The 18,978-nt window shown below is 30.5% G+C and overlaps 1 protein-coding gene across 3 annotated transcripts; it reads right to left on the bottom strand.

Annotated features, from left to right (window-relative positions):
* Positions 1 to 1,448: 1,448 nt before the first annotated feature.
* Positions 1,449 to 14,736, bottom strand: LOC143911598 (scoloptoxin SSD14-like). Of its 3 annotated transcripts, none has more exons than XM_077430555.1 (11): positions 7,118 to 7,202; positions 6,613 to 6,673; positions 5,944 to 6,120; positions 3,744 to 3,964; positions 3,477 to 3,669; positions 3,162 to 3,362; positions 2,810 to 3,083; positions 2,527 to 2,717; positions 2,152 to 2,392; positions 1,963 to 2,076; positions 1,449 to 1,854 (listed from the first exon to the last, which is right to left on the bottom strand). In XM_077430555.1, exons 2-11 carry the CDS (start codon positions 6,639 to 6,641, stop codon positions 1,696 to 1,698), a joined length of 1,800 nt encoding a protein of 599 aa, XP_077286681.1. In that variant the 5' UTR covers positions 6,642 to 6,673; positions 7,118 to 7,202; the 3' UTR covers positions 1,449 to 1,695. The 3 variants fall into 3 exon arrangements, with proteins under 3 accessions (XP_077286681.1, XP_077286682.1, XP_077286680.1); XM_077430556.1 differs by lacking the exon at positions 7,118 to 7,202 and adding an exon at positions 13,410 to 13,588 and having other exon boundaries at positions 1,451 to 1,854; XM_077430554.1 differs by lacking the exons at positions 6,613 to 6,673; positions 7,118 to 7,202 and adding an exon at positions 13,410 to 14,736 and having other exon boundaries at positions 1,451 to 1,854.
* Positions 14,737 to 18,978: the final 4,242 nt, after the last annotated feature.

Below are 18,978 nucleotides of genomic sequence, written 5' to 3'. Positions count from 1 at the left end.
CTGAAAACTCTCGTGCTCATACTTTCACCTGAAAAGTTAGACGAGACGATCGACACGTTTCTAACGTTCATAGTGTCTCTGAATTTGTGGAAAGAGCACCACTTCGTCGTTGAATTACTAAGCACTGCACTCGAACCCAATAGCGCTGACAGCCTTCTCGATAAACTATTAGACTTGGCAAATTCAAAGGAATGGAAGTCAATATATAACGAAATATGCTGCCTAGTTAAGAAGTGTCAATGGAACGCCAAAATGAATTCCGTAAAAAGATTGCGCGATAAGTACTTCGAAAGCGTTAAACATCACACACCACAAGAGGTAGTTTTAAACAATTGTTTCAAGAATTTATGCGCTCATATGAAAAATAAAGATCTGCCCGATTTTATCATAGACTGTCTACAAATGTGCAAAGAAATACCTTCGAACATCTCGCGCTCTTTGGAGTACGCCGCGAAAATGTACAGCATAGTTGATCTACAGGACCTATCGAATTTGATCGAGATCATATTTGAATTGATCAAATCTGACGACTGTTGTAAGCTCGTGTTTGGATGTAAAATGTTTCAAAATTTAATCGACAAGAACGACAACAAGAGCTGTCTCTATAAATTGAAGTCCTTCTACGTGAAGTACTCGCGCTTCGATGGTAAACTGAGCGAGTACAATGCCCCAAACGTCAATTATTTGTACAGATTCGTCGAAGATTTGTTTGAAGTGCTGCTCAGAGCGGTTATGAGAAACTGTGAAGGTATGCAATGCGCAATGAACGTCTTCTCGTGTGCTTCTTCGGCAGTCGTCAACTTATCTTGTGATGTGATGATAGTTGGAACTGTGTGTTTCTGTTTGGGTGTGCAAAATTTTGCTTTGAATTCCGTCCGAGGATTCTCCTCGCATCGTTTACATGCTCTGGTGGGCAGTCTGTTGTCTTTGGTGGGTCGTTCTCAAGTGTCGCTACTCCTGGAATACGTAAATAAGCCTCTATTGATGAGAGCTAAGTATGCACCGCATCTAAATCCACCTCTATATGATCAGTATGACTATAACTACAACAGTATCACCTGGTATGATCCCGATTTCTATTTCCAGGAATATTTCATTCGCCAAGCTCTCTGGATGCATTTTCATTCAAATTAGAACACTATGTGTTTACCTAAAGCAAAATTTTAATACTGAAAAATGTAATATCCTAAAAAGGGTAGGACTTTTTTATTAAAAAATTGGAAAAAAATCATTTTTTGCATTCTAATAAAAAAAAACTGCACAAGACTTGATTCATGATGGTGAACGGTGCCTTTACTTTATATGAAGAATTGACAATATAATGTTGAAAGATATAATATTATTTCAATTGTGTTGGACTTATTATACTTATGTTTAATGTTGAAATTTTTATTAAAAATATTAAACATAGATTTTGAAATATGCACTTTATAAATAAAACATAGTTCATAATATTCAAACGTATATTCATTCAAAAATTAAGTACATTCTTATAAATTTAATAATCTCAAATATCTGTAAGAATAAATTCAGTGGAGGAAGTATAATAGTCATTATCAGGAGAGGTAGATAGTTGAACATGTACATACAATGTATATAATACATATATATTACAAATTAAAAAAATACTGGAATTATTTATATGAAATTACATTAATAATTTTTATTTTCAAATAAATTTTTAATTTCGTTTTATTAAAAGCCGGCAATACTTCCTCCTCTTCTTTTGTCAAAGGCTGCATCGAGATAGCCTGTGGTCCGATTAACAGATATGGCAGTTAATGCAGCAAATCCAGCAGTTGGAGACAATTCCGTCGTATTATGCCCTATATTTCTCAACTGTTGTAGGATTGTCTATAAACAATATAAAAAAATCATGAAAGTTTTCCAATACCTGTCTAGTCATAACAGGACAACCTGTAAAATCACTATGACATAATTTGGTAAAAACAGTCATCAAACCTCGTTAAAGTTGACCTCATGCTGTATTTCCATTGGAATCAATTGATGATGAAACCTCGCCTCGTCCATTACTTCATTCAAAGGATGTCCAGATAACAAATGTTTTAAAGCAACCTTAAAAAGCAAAAAATAAGCAAAAGCTACATAGTATGCTAATAAGTAACATTTCATTGGGATAATTTAACTTACTATTGCAACTTGGGTAGTAATTTTTGTTCCACCTGCAGCCCCAAATATTAAGCGAGCACCCCGGCCTTTTTCTACGACAATTGATGGGGTCATTGATGACAAAGGTCTTTTACCTGGTGCTACGTAGTTTGTAGGAGATGGGGGTAATCCGTAAACATTGGTTATATTCGGAAATGAAAAGTCATCCATCTCGTTATTTAAAATAATTCCAGTAGACCGTGATCGAATGAATGCACCGATACTAAAATCAAATAAAATATAAATAATGAAGCAAATTTTTTATAACTAGCATATGTATATCCCAAATGATGAAATAAAATGAAAAAAAAAAAAACAAGACATGATTTTTCAACGCTTTTTTATATACAAACTAACATGAAATTGATAGTACTCGTAGCAGCCACTGCATCTCCGTTTGGTGCAACTATTGAAATATGAGCAGTACCATGATCCTCCAATATTCCAAACTCAGCTCCATAATGTGTCCAATTATTATATGTCTTATCATCTTCTATGATACTTCTTAAATAGTGTGCATATTCTATCGATGTCAGATTATCAAGAAGCTACAAAATTTTGATTTAGTATTGAATAATTTTTATTTTTTAGTTAAGAATTTAAATTATTAATATTTAAGAATTTATAATTTACTACTAACCGGTTGAATTTTATCGAGTGGCAAGAATTCTTTGTCACCCAAGCCCGTCCTTTTGGCATAGGCGTACTTGAATATTTCTGTGATTCTATGCCAGTATACAGCACTGTTTTCTTCAATTTCAAAATTTTCATCGCTGTACATATTGTCAGGAACGACCCAACCACGCAAGGCATTAATCATTAGAGCTAAAACATGACCAGATCCTGGTAATGGTACTGTGTGTAACTTGGCATCTGCACCCAAATCGATTGACAACGGCGTCATCCACTCTGCCCTAAATTAATATATATTTAATATCAATACAATCATATGATAATGTATAATTATATCATATTAAATTTATTTATTTTACTTGTAATTATTCATATCTTCTTCTGTAATAATGCCGTCGAAATCCTGTATATCCTGAATAAAACTTTTAGTTAGAGTTCCATTGTACAAAGCGTCTGCTCCATCTCTGGCTATTATTTCTAATGTTTCTGCTAATTTTAATCTTTTAATTTTTTCGCCTTCCAACCAGACATCATTAGTTTCTGGGTTTATGAATATTTCACTAAGAAAAAGTAAAACAATTTAATTTAACATTCTAACAAAAGTCCTCCCCATAGAAAACAATTTACATATCATAACGTATGTACATATTTAGTTTTATTGTTTATATTTATACCTCAAAGAAGGCTCAGCTAATATTCTTTCTTTTCGTTCACGCAAAACTCTTGCAAAATAATCAGTGACCTCGTACCCAGTGCGACACAAATCTATAGTCGGTTGTACCAAATCAGCCCATGGTAATTTTCCATATTTATTATGTAAAGCTTGATATCCACGTAATTCTCCTGGAACTGCAACTGCTTTTCCACCTTAAATAATGCCATGAACCCATTAGATTTATTTAATTACAAAGTTATTTAATTTAAGACTTATTTCCACATACCAGTCGTCGTTGATATATTCCCTCCTTCAAACATATCTTCAGTGCTTGCTGCTGGTGCTATTTCTCTAGCATTTAAGATGTTAACCTGTCCAGTAGCATGGGTATATATAGCCAATAGAAAACCTCCTCCTACACCCATAGACTGTGCACAAGTTATGCCATCACAAAATAATGTAGCTATGGCTGCATCAGCCGCAGAACCATTTTTTAATAAAATATCTCTGTGGATATGACATATAATTTTATGAGGGTAAGTATATGTGTATATATATATATATATATATATATATATATATATATATATATATATATATATATATATATATATATATATATATATATATATATATTACATCCTCAAATACACTTAATGATTGTGATTTATATGTTATTAATAGCAACATTTCAAAGTCTTATCAAAAATGAGTATACTCATATTTTGTTTAACTTTCATATCACAAAAGTTTTCCTTGTTAATTTATTTTATCAGATAATTGAAAATATAAATATATAGTACACGCCAAACAAAGTCAGAAAAAGTTATATGGCGGTGAACTGATACTTACATTAAATATATTAATATGTTAGGAAACCTTAGTACCCAAACCAATGATTTCAACAATGATATATGTATTTTATAGTCCTCGTGATGAATTAAAAATCAAACAGTTTATTTTTAGAGTATGTGTGCCTTAAATTTATTACATATAGTTTAACTTATATAATTTATTACTTATATTTTAACTGGTAACCTAAATATAATTTTCTGGATATCTTAATAGTATTTTCAGTCTTCAACTTTTAACTTCAGGCTATGTAATTGAAGCGTTATATTTTAGTTAAAAAATATGGTCTCTCATTTATAGGTTTTACGTACATGCATATGTTATGTATGTGCCTTACCTGTGCTCACAATAATCATCAAATCATTAAACCTGGACTGAGATATTTCACTTTAATTTACTTACATTGAATGATAGGAAAGAAAAGCTTGTCGAATGAAATATTTATGAAAGCAAACTAAGCATGAATGTTTTATTAATCGAATTATACATGAAATTCACAGAGGAAAACAAAACATGAGATTGTATAAATTTATTTGTCTTTGTTTATAAATAATCTTAACTTACATTAAATTAAAGATTTTTTGTGTCTTTTTAAAAATTATAAATGATGGCAAAATTGATGCAAATAAGGGGAAACATCATTTAATCTTTTATAGGTATCAAATTTAATAATTAAATTCCTTTACTCAATTTTATGCACACATACATATGTACATACATTCAATAGATTTTAAAATGATGGGTTTTTCTTCCAAATACTGTAGTACTGATAAAGCTTTATTTCAATAATTTTTCAATGAAATAATCAAATTCGCACATAGATCTATAGTTCAAGACTGGACTAGCATAAATTTATAATGACTAGTTTCAATTAAATTTTTAAAAAAATTTACTATTACATTTAAAATTTTTGTTTGAATTGTTTTTAAATTGAAATAAAAAAACATACAAAATCCAATCCTGATATTTAAGAAATGGAAGAAATGCAAAGAAAGATTTATGGTAAATGCATGAAAAAATTATAGATTGAAGAGTAAGTTTGATTAGTTGTTAGTATCTACTTGAAAATGTGATTATTAAAGTGTGGGGTGGCAATAATAATTAAAGTGGACTAGGTAATTTTGGTACATTGTATGTACTTAAAAAACATTAGATGGCGTTGTTTGATGTATGTAATGATGGTTAGTTATTTAATAAATTGTCGTATAGTCTCCTTACAACAAACCACACAAGTGCTAACCTGAAATAAATAAGAAATAAAAAACAATTTTAATATTAATCAAACATACATATAATTTTTATATACAATTCAAAGTTTATTTTACAATAAAAATATATGAATTTTATAGAAACTGTTTAATATTCAATACATTTGAATTCTTCAACAGCTATAGGGGGAAACACTATATTTGTTGGCAATGCGATAGATTGACTTAAAATTATTACATTGCTGATTTCTATTGTAAAAATTAACCTCAAGACCTCAAAAAAAGATCTCAGTAATTTGGTATACTTATTTTTTAACTTTAAAATTTAACATATTTAGCATGACCAACGACAATCGTGTTACTCCTACTTAAACTATTTATAAGAAAACCAATTTTATTTAAAAAAAATAAAAAAAACTGATTTACCTTCCAATAGCTGCGCATTCTATCCCGTTAGCTGTTACAGCAGCATTTTTATATGAATCATCGAGCATGCCATACGCTGGAGAGTCAGTTGGATTATCAGATGTATCTTTGGCCAAGAATACAACCAAAAGTGTTACTACCACTGCTACGACAACCACAACACCCAAGATTATCAATCTGGAAATAATAATTATATTCAAACATAACCAATTTTGTATACACTTAATTTGTGGAGAAGAATGACATGACATGTGTTCTTTCTGAAGACTTATTACTCATAAATCAAATAAGTCATTTACCTGATTTTAGATAATAAAGTAAATTAAATGTATGATTATATCAGTATTGATTAAACGCTATCAGTAAAATGAATAAGAGGTAGTCCAAAATCAAAAGATAACAATTCAGACGATATACTATATCACAAAATTTGCAATGGGGCCCCACAAAATCAATACAATATCCATCTAGATTAGATAAAATTAAAAACTTCTCGACATTTATGTCGATAAATCATAATTCTACCTATTTTTGGCTATTTATATCTATATTTTTTAAATTATCGAAATATACATTTATACATACATGTATTATACATACATAGGTGGGTGTAAATTGAAAATCAATGAGAAAATTTGAAAATTTAGTGTATTGCTATCCACAACTTACCTGCATAAACAACTGCATATGCAACACATTTTGAATGTTTATAAAAAAAGCTTCTTTGTCTCTGCAAAACATATAATAATTATATTAAATTAAGAATTCCGACATCTATTCATCTATTTTTATAAAATGACGCACTTTTAAATTATATGAATAAACTATTTTCAGTCTATACCACAATAATGTAACAACCTTATAGTATTTTTCAATAATATAAATATAATTTGTGGAATACCCAAAATGAAAATATATACTGTAGTTAATTTACAATGACTTGCAGTAAATGAATGCATAATGCATCACATGTGTTATATGAAGTATTTCTCACTATCAATGTGAATTAACGAATCCTTTTGTAAATTTGATAAATTTAAATTTAAGTCTTTATCACGCGCAACTATGGTAATAAAAGGCAATAAGACATTATAAACGCTAAATTACAGATTAATCCAATAGCTACAGATAAGTGTCAGAAGTTCAAACGATAAATCAACTACTTGATACTAACATGTTCTCTACAGTTGCAACAGCACAATTCAAACCAGACCGTACGCGCCGAATACACCGTTGTCAATGAAATCGTTTTACGACCTGACTTATTAGTTGTCAGCTATCTTGAAAATTATCTCACTTCCAATCAGGTGTATTCAATTATTGTCATGATTAGCACAACCCGAAAACGACGTTGTAAAATGTAAAATTAAAACTAAAAATAAACAGGTACATCTTGTAAATAAATGAAACTGCTATCGAGCAGCCTTGAATTTTCTCCGTAAAACTTTTACGCCACATTGACGCAACCGTTTTATTTGCATGGATTATAAAACACATTTACTGTCATGATTTTCTACAATTCACATTGACATTCATAGGTAATGCAATCAGTGTCGTTGTGATGCGGAAGGCCAGTAGGCAAACGCCTAGGGCGCTGATTGAATAGGGGCACCAAACGAGACATTCAAATTAGATAAAATGCAATATCAAACATGACCCGGAATCAGTGGCGTAGCTACCATTGCTCGGAGTGATGCAAAGCATCAGGGCTCGACAAGGGCACGAATTTTTTAACAATCAATATGAAAAAAATTCAGTGAAAAAGTATTTCAGTTTTCTTGAACGTCGCAATATTATGAATTCATCATAATTAAAATATTTTAGAAAATTGTTTAAAATTAATGAAAAAATATCCAGAAGTTTTCTCTGGTCAATTTGATGACTAGTTCATTGAAGTAATTTCATTATTGAAAAGCGATTACACTGAAAACATGACCATAAAACAATTTTCATATTTACTTATAACAAAATACAGTTGTTTGGAAAGTGAATTTTCGGAAGCTTATGTCGTGCTTATGTTATTTTTAACTTTATTAATAACAGTGGCGAGTATTAAAAGATCTTTTAGTAAATTAAAAATGATTAAAAACAACGAAAAAAACTCTATCGGACAATCAAGACAAAATAATCTTGAATTGTTGGCCATTGAACATAAATAAGCGGCAGAATTAGAAGTTAAAAATTTAATTAGTGATTATGAAAGCAAGAAAGAAAAATTTAAATTGGTGAGACTATTTCTAAAATATTTTATTATTTTCTCTATTATATGAATATTCATTATGTAAAATATGTACATAAACTTATTTCATTTCGTATTTAAAAAAAATATATCAAGGGGCCCTTGCGTAATATTTGCATCAAGGCCCAAAATTTCCAGCTACGCCACTGCCCGGAATGAAGGTTTAATATTAGTCACACATAAATAATGCATCTCTCATCTCGAGTAAATAAATATGTCCAAATTAAATAACCTAAGCACTAGTAAATAGGAACACTATTGGTGATACAAAATATACTAAGTAATGTTCTTGTTTTTTAGCTTTAAAGTCCAAGTGGCTTAAGATTCTTAGTATTTATCCTACCAATTTCTAATTTTCTGTGATCCAAAATTTCTTAACGCTTTTACGAATATCAGTGGCCAACGAACGTTTGAAACTATGAGCGAAAAACTGGAAAAGCGAACGCCTAAACGTATGTGTGTAGGTTTACATATATTATGTATATTAAAACGATAAATAGCGTATGCTCTCCAACTGAAAGGTGTAAGGTCGAGAACACACAGAATCGAACGGCACGTGAACGTTTTTGGACTCCCGTGGTGAAATAGACACAGGGACTTTTTTTAGACAAGCCTCTCCTACATTTCTTCAAATATGGAAATCACCGTTATCGATCAAACCTATGTGAAAACAAGGATTTAAGCCTGGGTGCCATTGCATAGATTATGCGTGCTACCGTTTTTTTACGTGTTCAAATAACACGTGCCACGCGCCTCTCTGTGTTTGCGGCCCTATCAATGCCTTACGTATGTACCTACACAACAACAAACTATAACGGTCCTTCAAAATTTGAAAGATAGCTGTACATAATATGTAAATAAAAAAATATATAAAACTCGATTACAGATTTACAATGGTTTAATCTGAAACTGAGCTTCAAAGAATGTTTGTAGATCAGCAATACAAAATAAATTCAATCTAGAGCCAACTTTGATTGAATTTGAAGCCAACCAGATTGAATTTGACATCAACCACATTGAATTTGTTTCATCATATGATTATAGATATTATAAAATGTATTTCGAATATTATTTCAAAATTGCTTATATACCTACATATGCACCAGTGGCGTGTGGTGAAATTCTCTCTTTTTGTCGCACAGCCTTACTTAACGTGCGCGAGTAGGATACAAGGGGAACAGCCTGTTCCTCTTGTATGTCTCGAAAAAAATGTCAAATTGAGAATTCTCATTTCTCGAGAAATTTCATAATTTCTCGAGAAATTCTATAAAACATTTTTTATTATACAAAAATATTTTTTTGTCGAATATTTTCAAAAAGTTTACAGCCACTGCCCTTTACAAAGCTGCATTTGAAAGAGGGGGTGTCGAATGTATGTACATATGCACTTCTTAGAAGGTTTTAAATAAGAGGTCTGGGAATGTTGAAAAATTGTTTACAAATTTCTAACTTTCGAACATGCCTGATAAGATATTGTGTTCTTTTCTTATTATGTTTTGACTACTTTCTGAATTGATCTTTACCTCATTTTGACCATTGAAAACGCGTCAATCCATCAGTTATCCTCTGAATGCATTTACCGTAATTTTTTACCTGAATTTTTTTATATTACTATTTATTTCTATTACCCTACTCGGTTGGTGGTGTCATCTTTACTTTGGTGATTATAGAAACCTCTCCGATAAGAAGAAATAAAGTGTGGGAATCGGCAGAATGCAATACAAAATAAATACAAAACTTATATTTGTATTCTTGAATCTAATAATGTCAAATAAACCTGTGCTACTCAAACTTTTTCAGTTGGCAGACCAGCATATATTTTTCAGTAATTCTCACGGACCGCATCATATTTTTAAATAAAAAAATTATATATGAATATGAGTGAAAATTTGTTCATATAACAAATACAAATAATATTAAATATAATTAATAACATTTATTTTGTTGAATTCAAAGAAGTACAATATCTATATATCACACATATATGTACTTAGACAAAGATGAAAAATGAAAATGAAAATAATGAGACATGAGCTTGTTTGTTATTAGATAACTTATCCATTCGTGGTTTTATCGAAGACAATTAATTCCAAACGTAATGGATCAGGAATATTTACACTATTACAATATTTTGTCTTTATTAAACTAATGGTTGAGAAACCAGTCTTATAAAGGTAAAAGAGTTTCAGTGCATATTCTTAAATATCTGGGAAGAATTCTGCTTTCAATTTGATCTAAAAGGACGCAAGTGATGTTGTGGTTTCAAAACACTTTTTTAATTATTCATTTGTAGTCAGATCAATTAGTTTATCTTCCAAATTAATTAATATATACGTTATAACAAGCTATTGTTTTAATTACTTTATCTATGTACGTAGTAACAATATATGAAATTTTGTGATCATGCGAAATTCGAACTCGAGATTTTGATTGATTCGAACTCAGAATCGATTACTGATCACGTTTTCATGATCTAATTTTTTATTTACTTCTTTGAGCACGGACCGGTACTGGGCCGCTGACCATAGTTTGAGTAGCACTGAAATAAACGATACTTTACTGTGTTATATACATTTTTTCATTGATCAAAATTTCTTGAGAATTCTCGAGAAATTTAGGAAGTTAAATTGAGAATTCTTATTTCTTGAGAAATGAAAATCATCGAGAAATCAGAATCACTACTCTTGTATCCTGCTCGCGCACATTAAGAATGGCTGTGCGACAAAAAGAAAGAGAATTTCACCCCCACACCACTGCTATGCACATATATTTACGTAGTAAATAGCATTGTTTAAACTACAAAATCGAAATTCAAAGCCTATGACTTTTGCCTACCTACTACCTATTAATTATAATTTGTTCATCTATGTTCACAATAATTACATATATGTATATTTCAAGTTTCTTTTGACATTTTAATGACCACACACACCACATTGTGATCCTCGAATATAAACAATTTGACAGATTAGTACATTTACATCCGTGGATTCAAATGTTGGAAAGGTTAAAATAAAGTTATTGAAAATTTTCAATTCAAATAATATACATAGTATTTCTCTAAATTGCGCGGCTGACTTAGTGAATAAATAATATGTGCATATATTAATATGACTTTGCTTGTGTTGGTTTATTTTTAATTACCGTAAATTTATTACCCGCTTGGAAAAACTCGATCTCAGTCGAATGCAAAATGAAAAATACGAATATTGATTTTGAATTTGCCTGTGAACTTCAAATATTCAATAATTACCTAAAACTCATGAATACAATATTATTTTTCTATTCTTCGTATGCCAGACGATGTTTATAAAGTTGCCCACACATTATACACCAAATTTTTCTTAAACAACGTGTTTTCGGTAGCATTGATGAAAAAATAAGCATACACACGTTGAATTTGAACGGGCATGGTTACAATAAATATACATACATATTTGCTCAATGTATCAAGGAAAATATCTAGGTTTAATATGTAATGACTAAATGCAAAATGGTATTTAAAATTCTTATGCAAGTAGGTATATACATAATTACATTATTTTTGCCTCGTAAGTATTCATATATATATAAATTGATGTATCATAAATTTCATTGAGACTTTATTATATTATACATACATAGATAAGCTTCATTGAATAGATTCAAATCAAATATATTTAAGGTGCAATTATCGGCAACATTTATATTAAATGTAAAAGTAGCTTATTTTTGATGATTAAATTGTTTGATATTTTTTATCATATACTAGCTGAAACCGGCATGCGTTGCAAAGCCACAATAACGTATGCCATTCCCGTTCCCGTTTCTCGATGTGTTTCGATAAGTGAATGTTTCAGGTTAAAATTAATACTTAAAATCAAAATAAATTACAGTACTGATAATTTGTCGGAAAAACGCAGGCGGCGAACACATTTGAAAATATTCAATTGTTTGTTTATTTTACCTTAACAACGTAGGTGGCGGCGGGAATACATTTGAAATTATTGCGTTGCAATGCCACTCATTCCTGTTTTCCCGTTCCCCTTTTTAGGCGATTTTTTTTACAGAAACTATCGCGGGCATACACACAATAACTCATGTGTTTCATCGCAATCGTTAAATGGTATAGGAACGCATACGCGACAGACAAACGGGCAGACCGCAGATTATGGCCTTTTGTTTAAATGCCCTTTCATTCTGTTTGATCTCACAATATTATTATTTAAATCAATAATTTCACAAATATTTAATTAATATTTACTTTAATTAAGTTTAATTTGAATGTCAAGCTTGATTTATTTGAGGATTTTTTCTACACCTGCATACATATAATAAATACATACATATATACAGAGTCAAATCGTGATTTTAAAAACAGGTGGGGCACGAGGAGGTTTAAGCTACCCCCCCCCCCCCCACATGTATTTTTTTTCCAGAAAAAATTAGTAATTAGTAACATTTTATGAAAGAAAAGTGAATTTTGAACAAATTATTGACTAAATTCATTGCGTTTTCTAAAAAATCGAAATTTTAAGTAATAAAAATCATTAAATGATAAAAATGAAAGAATTCACATATTATGATTTACGGGTGACCGTGAAAAAGTCGAAAATATTCGTTTACCATTCATACATATGAAAAACGGCTAGTATATATGTATATCAGTGGCGTGCGGTAAAAGTCTCTCTCCCCCCATCGTACATCCTTACTTAATTTGCGCGAGCAGGATACAACAGGAACAAGAGGAACAGGCTTTTCCTCCCGAACCCTGCGCGCGCACATTAAACAAGGCTGTATGACAAAAAGAGAGATAATTTCACCGCATGCCAATGATATATACATATTATATATGCATAGTACCGTTTACCATGCATCCTTTTTTTTATCTTTCAACTTAAAATCTTTCGGTTTTCGATCTTTGCCTTCCGATATTTGCTTTTTCGATCTTTTGACTTTCGATGCCGTGAGGTAGACCCACTCCAATCACCTCAAATGTGCACACTCCACATGTACTTTAGTTATATCTTCTCTGTATGGTGTCCGATGACAAACCGGTTGAATGAGCAATATTTTTGCTATAACCAATTGCACCGAAATGACACGTGGTTTGAATATTTCATATCGATTTAGAGTATAAACTCTGTTCAATAAAACAACGACTTCACACTCAAGTGTAACACAGAAGCTTGCACAATCTGCAAGACCGAACAGTTTACTGATGCAATATAATAGAGAGATCGCTTACCTTTTTCGCCGTGTTGACCCAAATTTATCATCGAAGCTAAGCGAGCCATGGTGAGAGCGATTTTGAAGATTGCCATCGAACGTCATCGTGGTTCCAAAATCAACCAAAACTGAAGTGGGTTCTCGATTTTAAGAATATACAGAATCGCGTGTACCGACCACCGAGTCGCAACTTATACTGAATAATTCACATTTCAACTATTGTGCCATAGCTATGTATGTTCAATGTCAATAGAGTCGAAAACAATAATGTGACAAAAATCGGTATGGTCATCACACAACTGTTAAAATAGAAAATAAGCCCCACTAATATGAAAATCGACTTATAATTGAGGACACAGACATAGCATAACACTAAATTATATGATGATAAAGAAATAAGGAAACGATGTAACGGACGTAACTGAAACTTGTTAAATAATAGTTGGCTAATTAAAAATTAGTATGCAAGCTGAAAAAATACGTTTTTTTTTCAAAATTAGCGACATAGTTATTTCATTTACATCTTAGTGATTCACTGTTGGTCAATATTATTCAATCATGAGCTCTGAACCATGTCATTCATACGGTCTTTACAAATTTTATCGTAATTATTCAATAGAACATTAATTTAATTGAATGATTTCATTTTCAAAGTTAACCCCCTTATATTATTGTAGACCGTGAACTATAATATAAATCATTTATACTATATATACTTACGTGCTATAATTTGAAATACTCATGTGGAGCACCTGTCAAATACATGCATACATAAAAAATATAGGACAAGTAACTATTTCAGTAGCATGTTATCAATAACGAAGAATTACAATGGCTGTTCAAATAACTCAAAAGGCAATCTAACTAAATTTATACTTGCTCCAAAGCCATAAAAACCACGATTATTTAAATGTAGTTATGCCTAATAAAGTAATTTCTTGCTAAAAAATTTATTCAATAATTATTAGCGAAGTAAAAGTAAGAAAAGGCTTGTAGTGTTATTTTCTGTCATATAGTTTTTATACTGTAAACGAAAACTTATTAAAAAATTAAATTACTAAACAAAACTGCATTCAATTAAACGTTCTCTTCCTCCTTCCAAGAATGTGATATACATATATTTTACTGATAATTTTGATACGAGTCTATGTTATTTCAATTCCAACTATGCTGATCAATCAAATTTCATAATAAATTTCGGTCTAATGTGTACGAAAAGTAATATTAAACAGTCTTATCTAGTTTTCATCTTTGCAACATAAAATATATAAAACAATCTTTCAATATATTGAAAAATATATAAAACAATCGGTGTTGATGTAATACCGACAGAAATCTTATCAGCCATTTACAAAAAAAAATTATGAAAAAAGTTTTCCCATAGATTAACTATATGACTAATTTTATCCACAAAATATGACAATAGACGAAATAAGTTGCTAAGTTATACAAATTCCTAAAATTTTTTTATCAGTTTCACATTCATAATGTATGTATTTCGTTTCTAATCTAATCACAACTAGTCATCGTTTCTTTAAATATAAAGTTTTATTCAGTTTAAAAATAAATATACCTTGTTTTTTCCCCTTACTGTCGACAATCAAAAGAATTTATGGCTATATAGCAATTATTCATTATTATGAAACCTATACATGTTTTCATTTGCGATATTGTGATAACAACTGGGGACTTTTATAACAGAAAATACTTTATAGATAGACTTTATAATAGAAAATAATTTATTTTATTTTTTACATAGATATAGACCAGGAAGGCCTAACAGGTAGACCCCAATACGCCTTCCTATTCAATTAAAGTGGCTATTTGTAGAACAGTATCGACGAATTATTGACTATTTGTAGATACACTATCGACGAATTATTAACTATTTGTAGATACAATATCAACGAATTATTGACTATTTGTAGATACAGTATCGACGAATTATTGACTATTTGTAGATGCAGTATATATGAAATATTGTCAAATGACACGTCTTTAAATTTTAAAAGGCATTCTTTAAAATTCACTAACGTTTCTTCAGATATGAATGCAATTGAAGAAAATTCCGATTTTCAGTGATAGAAGAATAATAGCAAAATGCCATTAATTTATAATTTTCCGTATTGAATCCGAAAGAAAGATTTCCTGAAATTAGCAATAATTTGATCTAAAGCTAAAACTATGGTTTGAACCTTATCATCCTCGATATAAGTAATTTAGTATTTTTCTGCATCCTCTTCAAGTTGGTGAAGTCTTTCGCATTTCCTAAAATTTAATTCGTCATCGATTCTAAACTTTCTTTTTTTAGTTTGTTTACCGATAGTGTGATTGTGATCTAAGCAGTTTTTTGTCACTTTCCATATGTTTTCTATATTTTTTTACATACGTACATATTGATCTTCGCTGCACATCTTTTGTAAAAGTATTTGTTGATTCGGTTTTATGCCTTGGCACTTTGACTTTCTTTGAAACCCATGACAGTAACTATAAACAATTTTGTCTACTGTTGTGATATCTCACAACAAACGGGTGATAATTTTGTTTACAAAATTTTATGAAAATATTGGTTCACACTTTCATAGGATTCAAAAGTTTGTCCTTCTGTGAACTGATAATTTTTTTTTTCCATTTTGCAGATTCTAAAATTATAAAATAAATATATATTGAAACTTTGATTATTTGAATAAGCATTAATGAATCGTGACTCTAAAATGAATAAAAATGTACATTGATAGATAACCTATGATCCGATTAACAGATATGGCAGTTAATGCAGCAAATCCAGCTGTTGGAGACAATTCCATCGTATTATGCCCTATATTTCTCAACTCTTGTGAGATTGTCTATAAACAATAAAAAAATCATGAAAGTTTTCCAATACCTGTCTAGTCATAATAGGACAACCTGTAAAATCACTATGGCATAATTTGGTAAAAACAGTCATCAAACCTTGTCAAAGTTGACCTCATGCTGTATTTCCATTGGAATCAATTGATGATGAAACCTCGCCTCATACATTACTTCATTCAAAGAATGTCCAGATAACAAATGTTTTAAAGCAACCTTAAAAACCAAAAAGTAAGCAAAAGCTAGTATGCTTATAGGTAACATTTTATTCAGCTACAAAATTGTGATTTAGTATTTATTGATGTATTATTATTTAAGAATTTATAGTTTACTACTAACTGGTTGAATTTTATCGAAAGGTAAGAATTCTTGGTCAACCAAGCCCGTCCTTTTGGTATAGGTGTACTTGAATATTTGTTTCTATGCCAGTATACAGCACTATTTTCTTCAATTTAAAATTTTTCGTTATCGTACATATTTTCAGAAACGACCCAACCACGCAAGGCATTAATCATTATACCTAAAACATGACCAGATCCTGGTAATGGTACTGTGTGTAACTTGGCACATAATGGCATACAATAATATGTAATAATTAGAGACACGTATTTTGGGCATTTTGCTATTAATGCTTAATTGATGCTAAAATTCAGAATAGATGCTAATAGATGCTAAATTCGTAAAATCTGCGAATAGATGGTAAAATAACAAACAAAAGTGAAATTTGCATAAAATTAATAGACAATTTAGAAGGGTCTTCCTATCCCTTTGCCCATTTATTATGTGAAGAAATTGAGGGGATAAAACAGAGCTAGCAGTTTACCATAGACGGTGTTTTTCCTGTCGAAACCAAGCAACTGCTTTTGTCTACTACTGAACTGAACAAAATAAGACAGTTGGAGCTGTGTATCCAAAAGGCTGCTCAAAAAAGCGTCTTAAAACTAGACTCGCACTCAAGACTAAATGAGACAAATCTATTCCTCCAAACATTGAGTAAACTATTCAATCCATCTGTGTCAGTTACAAAATATAATATTAATGTTAAAGAAACAGTTTTGTATTTTAGAATCCTGCCATTGTTTAATGTATTAACAGAGGCTCAATGTTTGGAAGGATATCAGCACTTTTTTAGACAATTAATAGAGAATATAAAAAGTGAATCCACGCCAGATATATTGCTATTATTGATGGCAACAAATATTAAATATGAAGAGTTTGGTTGTGCAGCTCTAAAATCTATTTGGTATCCCGTCAATAGTGTGGATGCTAAAAGGTATTTTAGTAAACACAATATAATTGTTACCGATCGTCGCACGAATCTCAAAAAATAATCTGCAGAAATATGCTCCATGTTGAGTTTTAATAAATTTTAATTGGTATTATATTTTTATATTCATATTTTTTGTCTTTGTATTTTTATATTCATGTTTTTTTCATTGTAATTTTAATTCCAAAACATTTTTGAATTTTTCTATTATTTTTAATTGTTGTGTTGTCTTTAAATTGTATACATATATATAAATTTTATTAAAATTCATCGAAATTTTTTATTTTTTACAATTAAACTCTTCATAAAAATAGATGCTAAAATTGAACACTTTTAATGCCCTTAAACGCTAAAATGCAAAATGAGAATGCTAAAATTTACAAAAATGGATGCCCAAAATACGTGTCTCTAGTAATAATATCATATTGAATTTATTTATTTTACTTGTAATTAATCATATCTTCTGAATAAAACTTTTAGTTCCATTGCATAAAGCTTCTGCTCCATTTCGACTATTGTCTTTAATGTTTCTGCTAATTGTAGTCTTTAAATTTTCTAAATTTAAAAATAGAGGTTGGCAAGGGAGCAAACAAGGGACGCTGAATTCACTTTACAAGAAGAAAACAAGAGGCCGATGTGTGAATACATTACATCGAGCATTTTCAACTCCAAATCAGATCAAGAGCCATTATGGAAGACGCAGACATGTTTCAGGCTATCCAAACCGAGTCTTACATCTGCCACTGAAGGTATTGTATTCTTATTATTTTTTAGCTTTAAAATCTAGCATATTTAGCATGGCTAACGACAATCGTGTTTCCCTACTTAAACTATTTATAAGCACATATGAACCCAATTTAAAATATTCAAAAACTGATTTACCTTCCAATAACTGCGCATTCTATCCCGTTGGCTGCTACAGCAGCATTTCTATATGAATCACCGAGCCTGCAATAGTGTAAACCTTCAGGGGTACTTTCAATTGTATCTTTGAAGACAGTTAAAAGTGTTACTACCACTGCTATGACCAGGCATGACGAAAAGGCGTTACCAGCCGATGCTGATAACCAGGGCCCAGCCACCAAAAAGGACCGGTTCATGTTTCATAAAGTTTAAATTATGGCGAAATTTTATGTCAAACACTAATAATTAATTAATAAGACTGGAAAAAAACAGCTTCAGCAACAGTGTAATGAAAAAAAAACTGGAATTTCTCTTAGCGGCTCTGCTCGTACAACTTGGGTACTAAAAAGTAGAGTAATTTGGCATGCATCAGTTATATACTTATTTTGGCATTTGTCAGCTATCTTGAAAAATATTTCACTTCCGGTCAGGTGCTATCAGTGGTGTATATAGTGTAAATAGGTACCTAATGATATTATTTTTGGCCCATAAGTATTCAGATACAAATTGATGCATCATGAATATCATTGAGGTTTTATTTTACGTACATTGATAAGCTTCATCGAAT

Source organism: Arctopsyche grandis, chromosome 5 (genome assembly GCF_051622035.1).
Source record: "Arctopsyche grandis isolate Sample6627 chromosome 5, ASM5162203v2, whole genome shotgun sequence".
In the NCBI taxonomy this organism is placed as follows: Eukaryota; Metazoa; Arthropoda; class Insecta; order Trichoptera; family Hydropsychidae; genus Arctopsyche; species Arctopsyche grandis.
The sequence above is the reverse complement of the archived record's forward strand: the minus strand, read 5'-3'. Positions and strand labels throughout refer to the sequence as shown.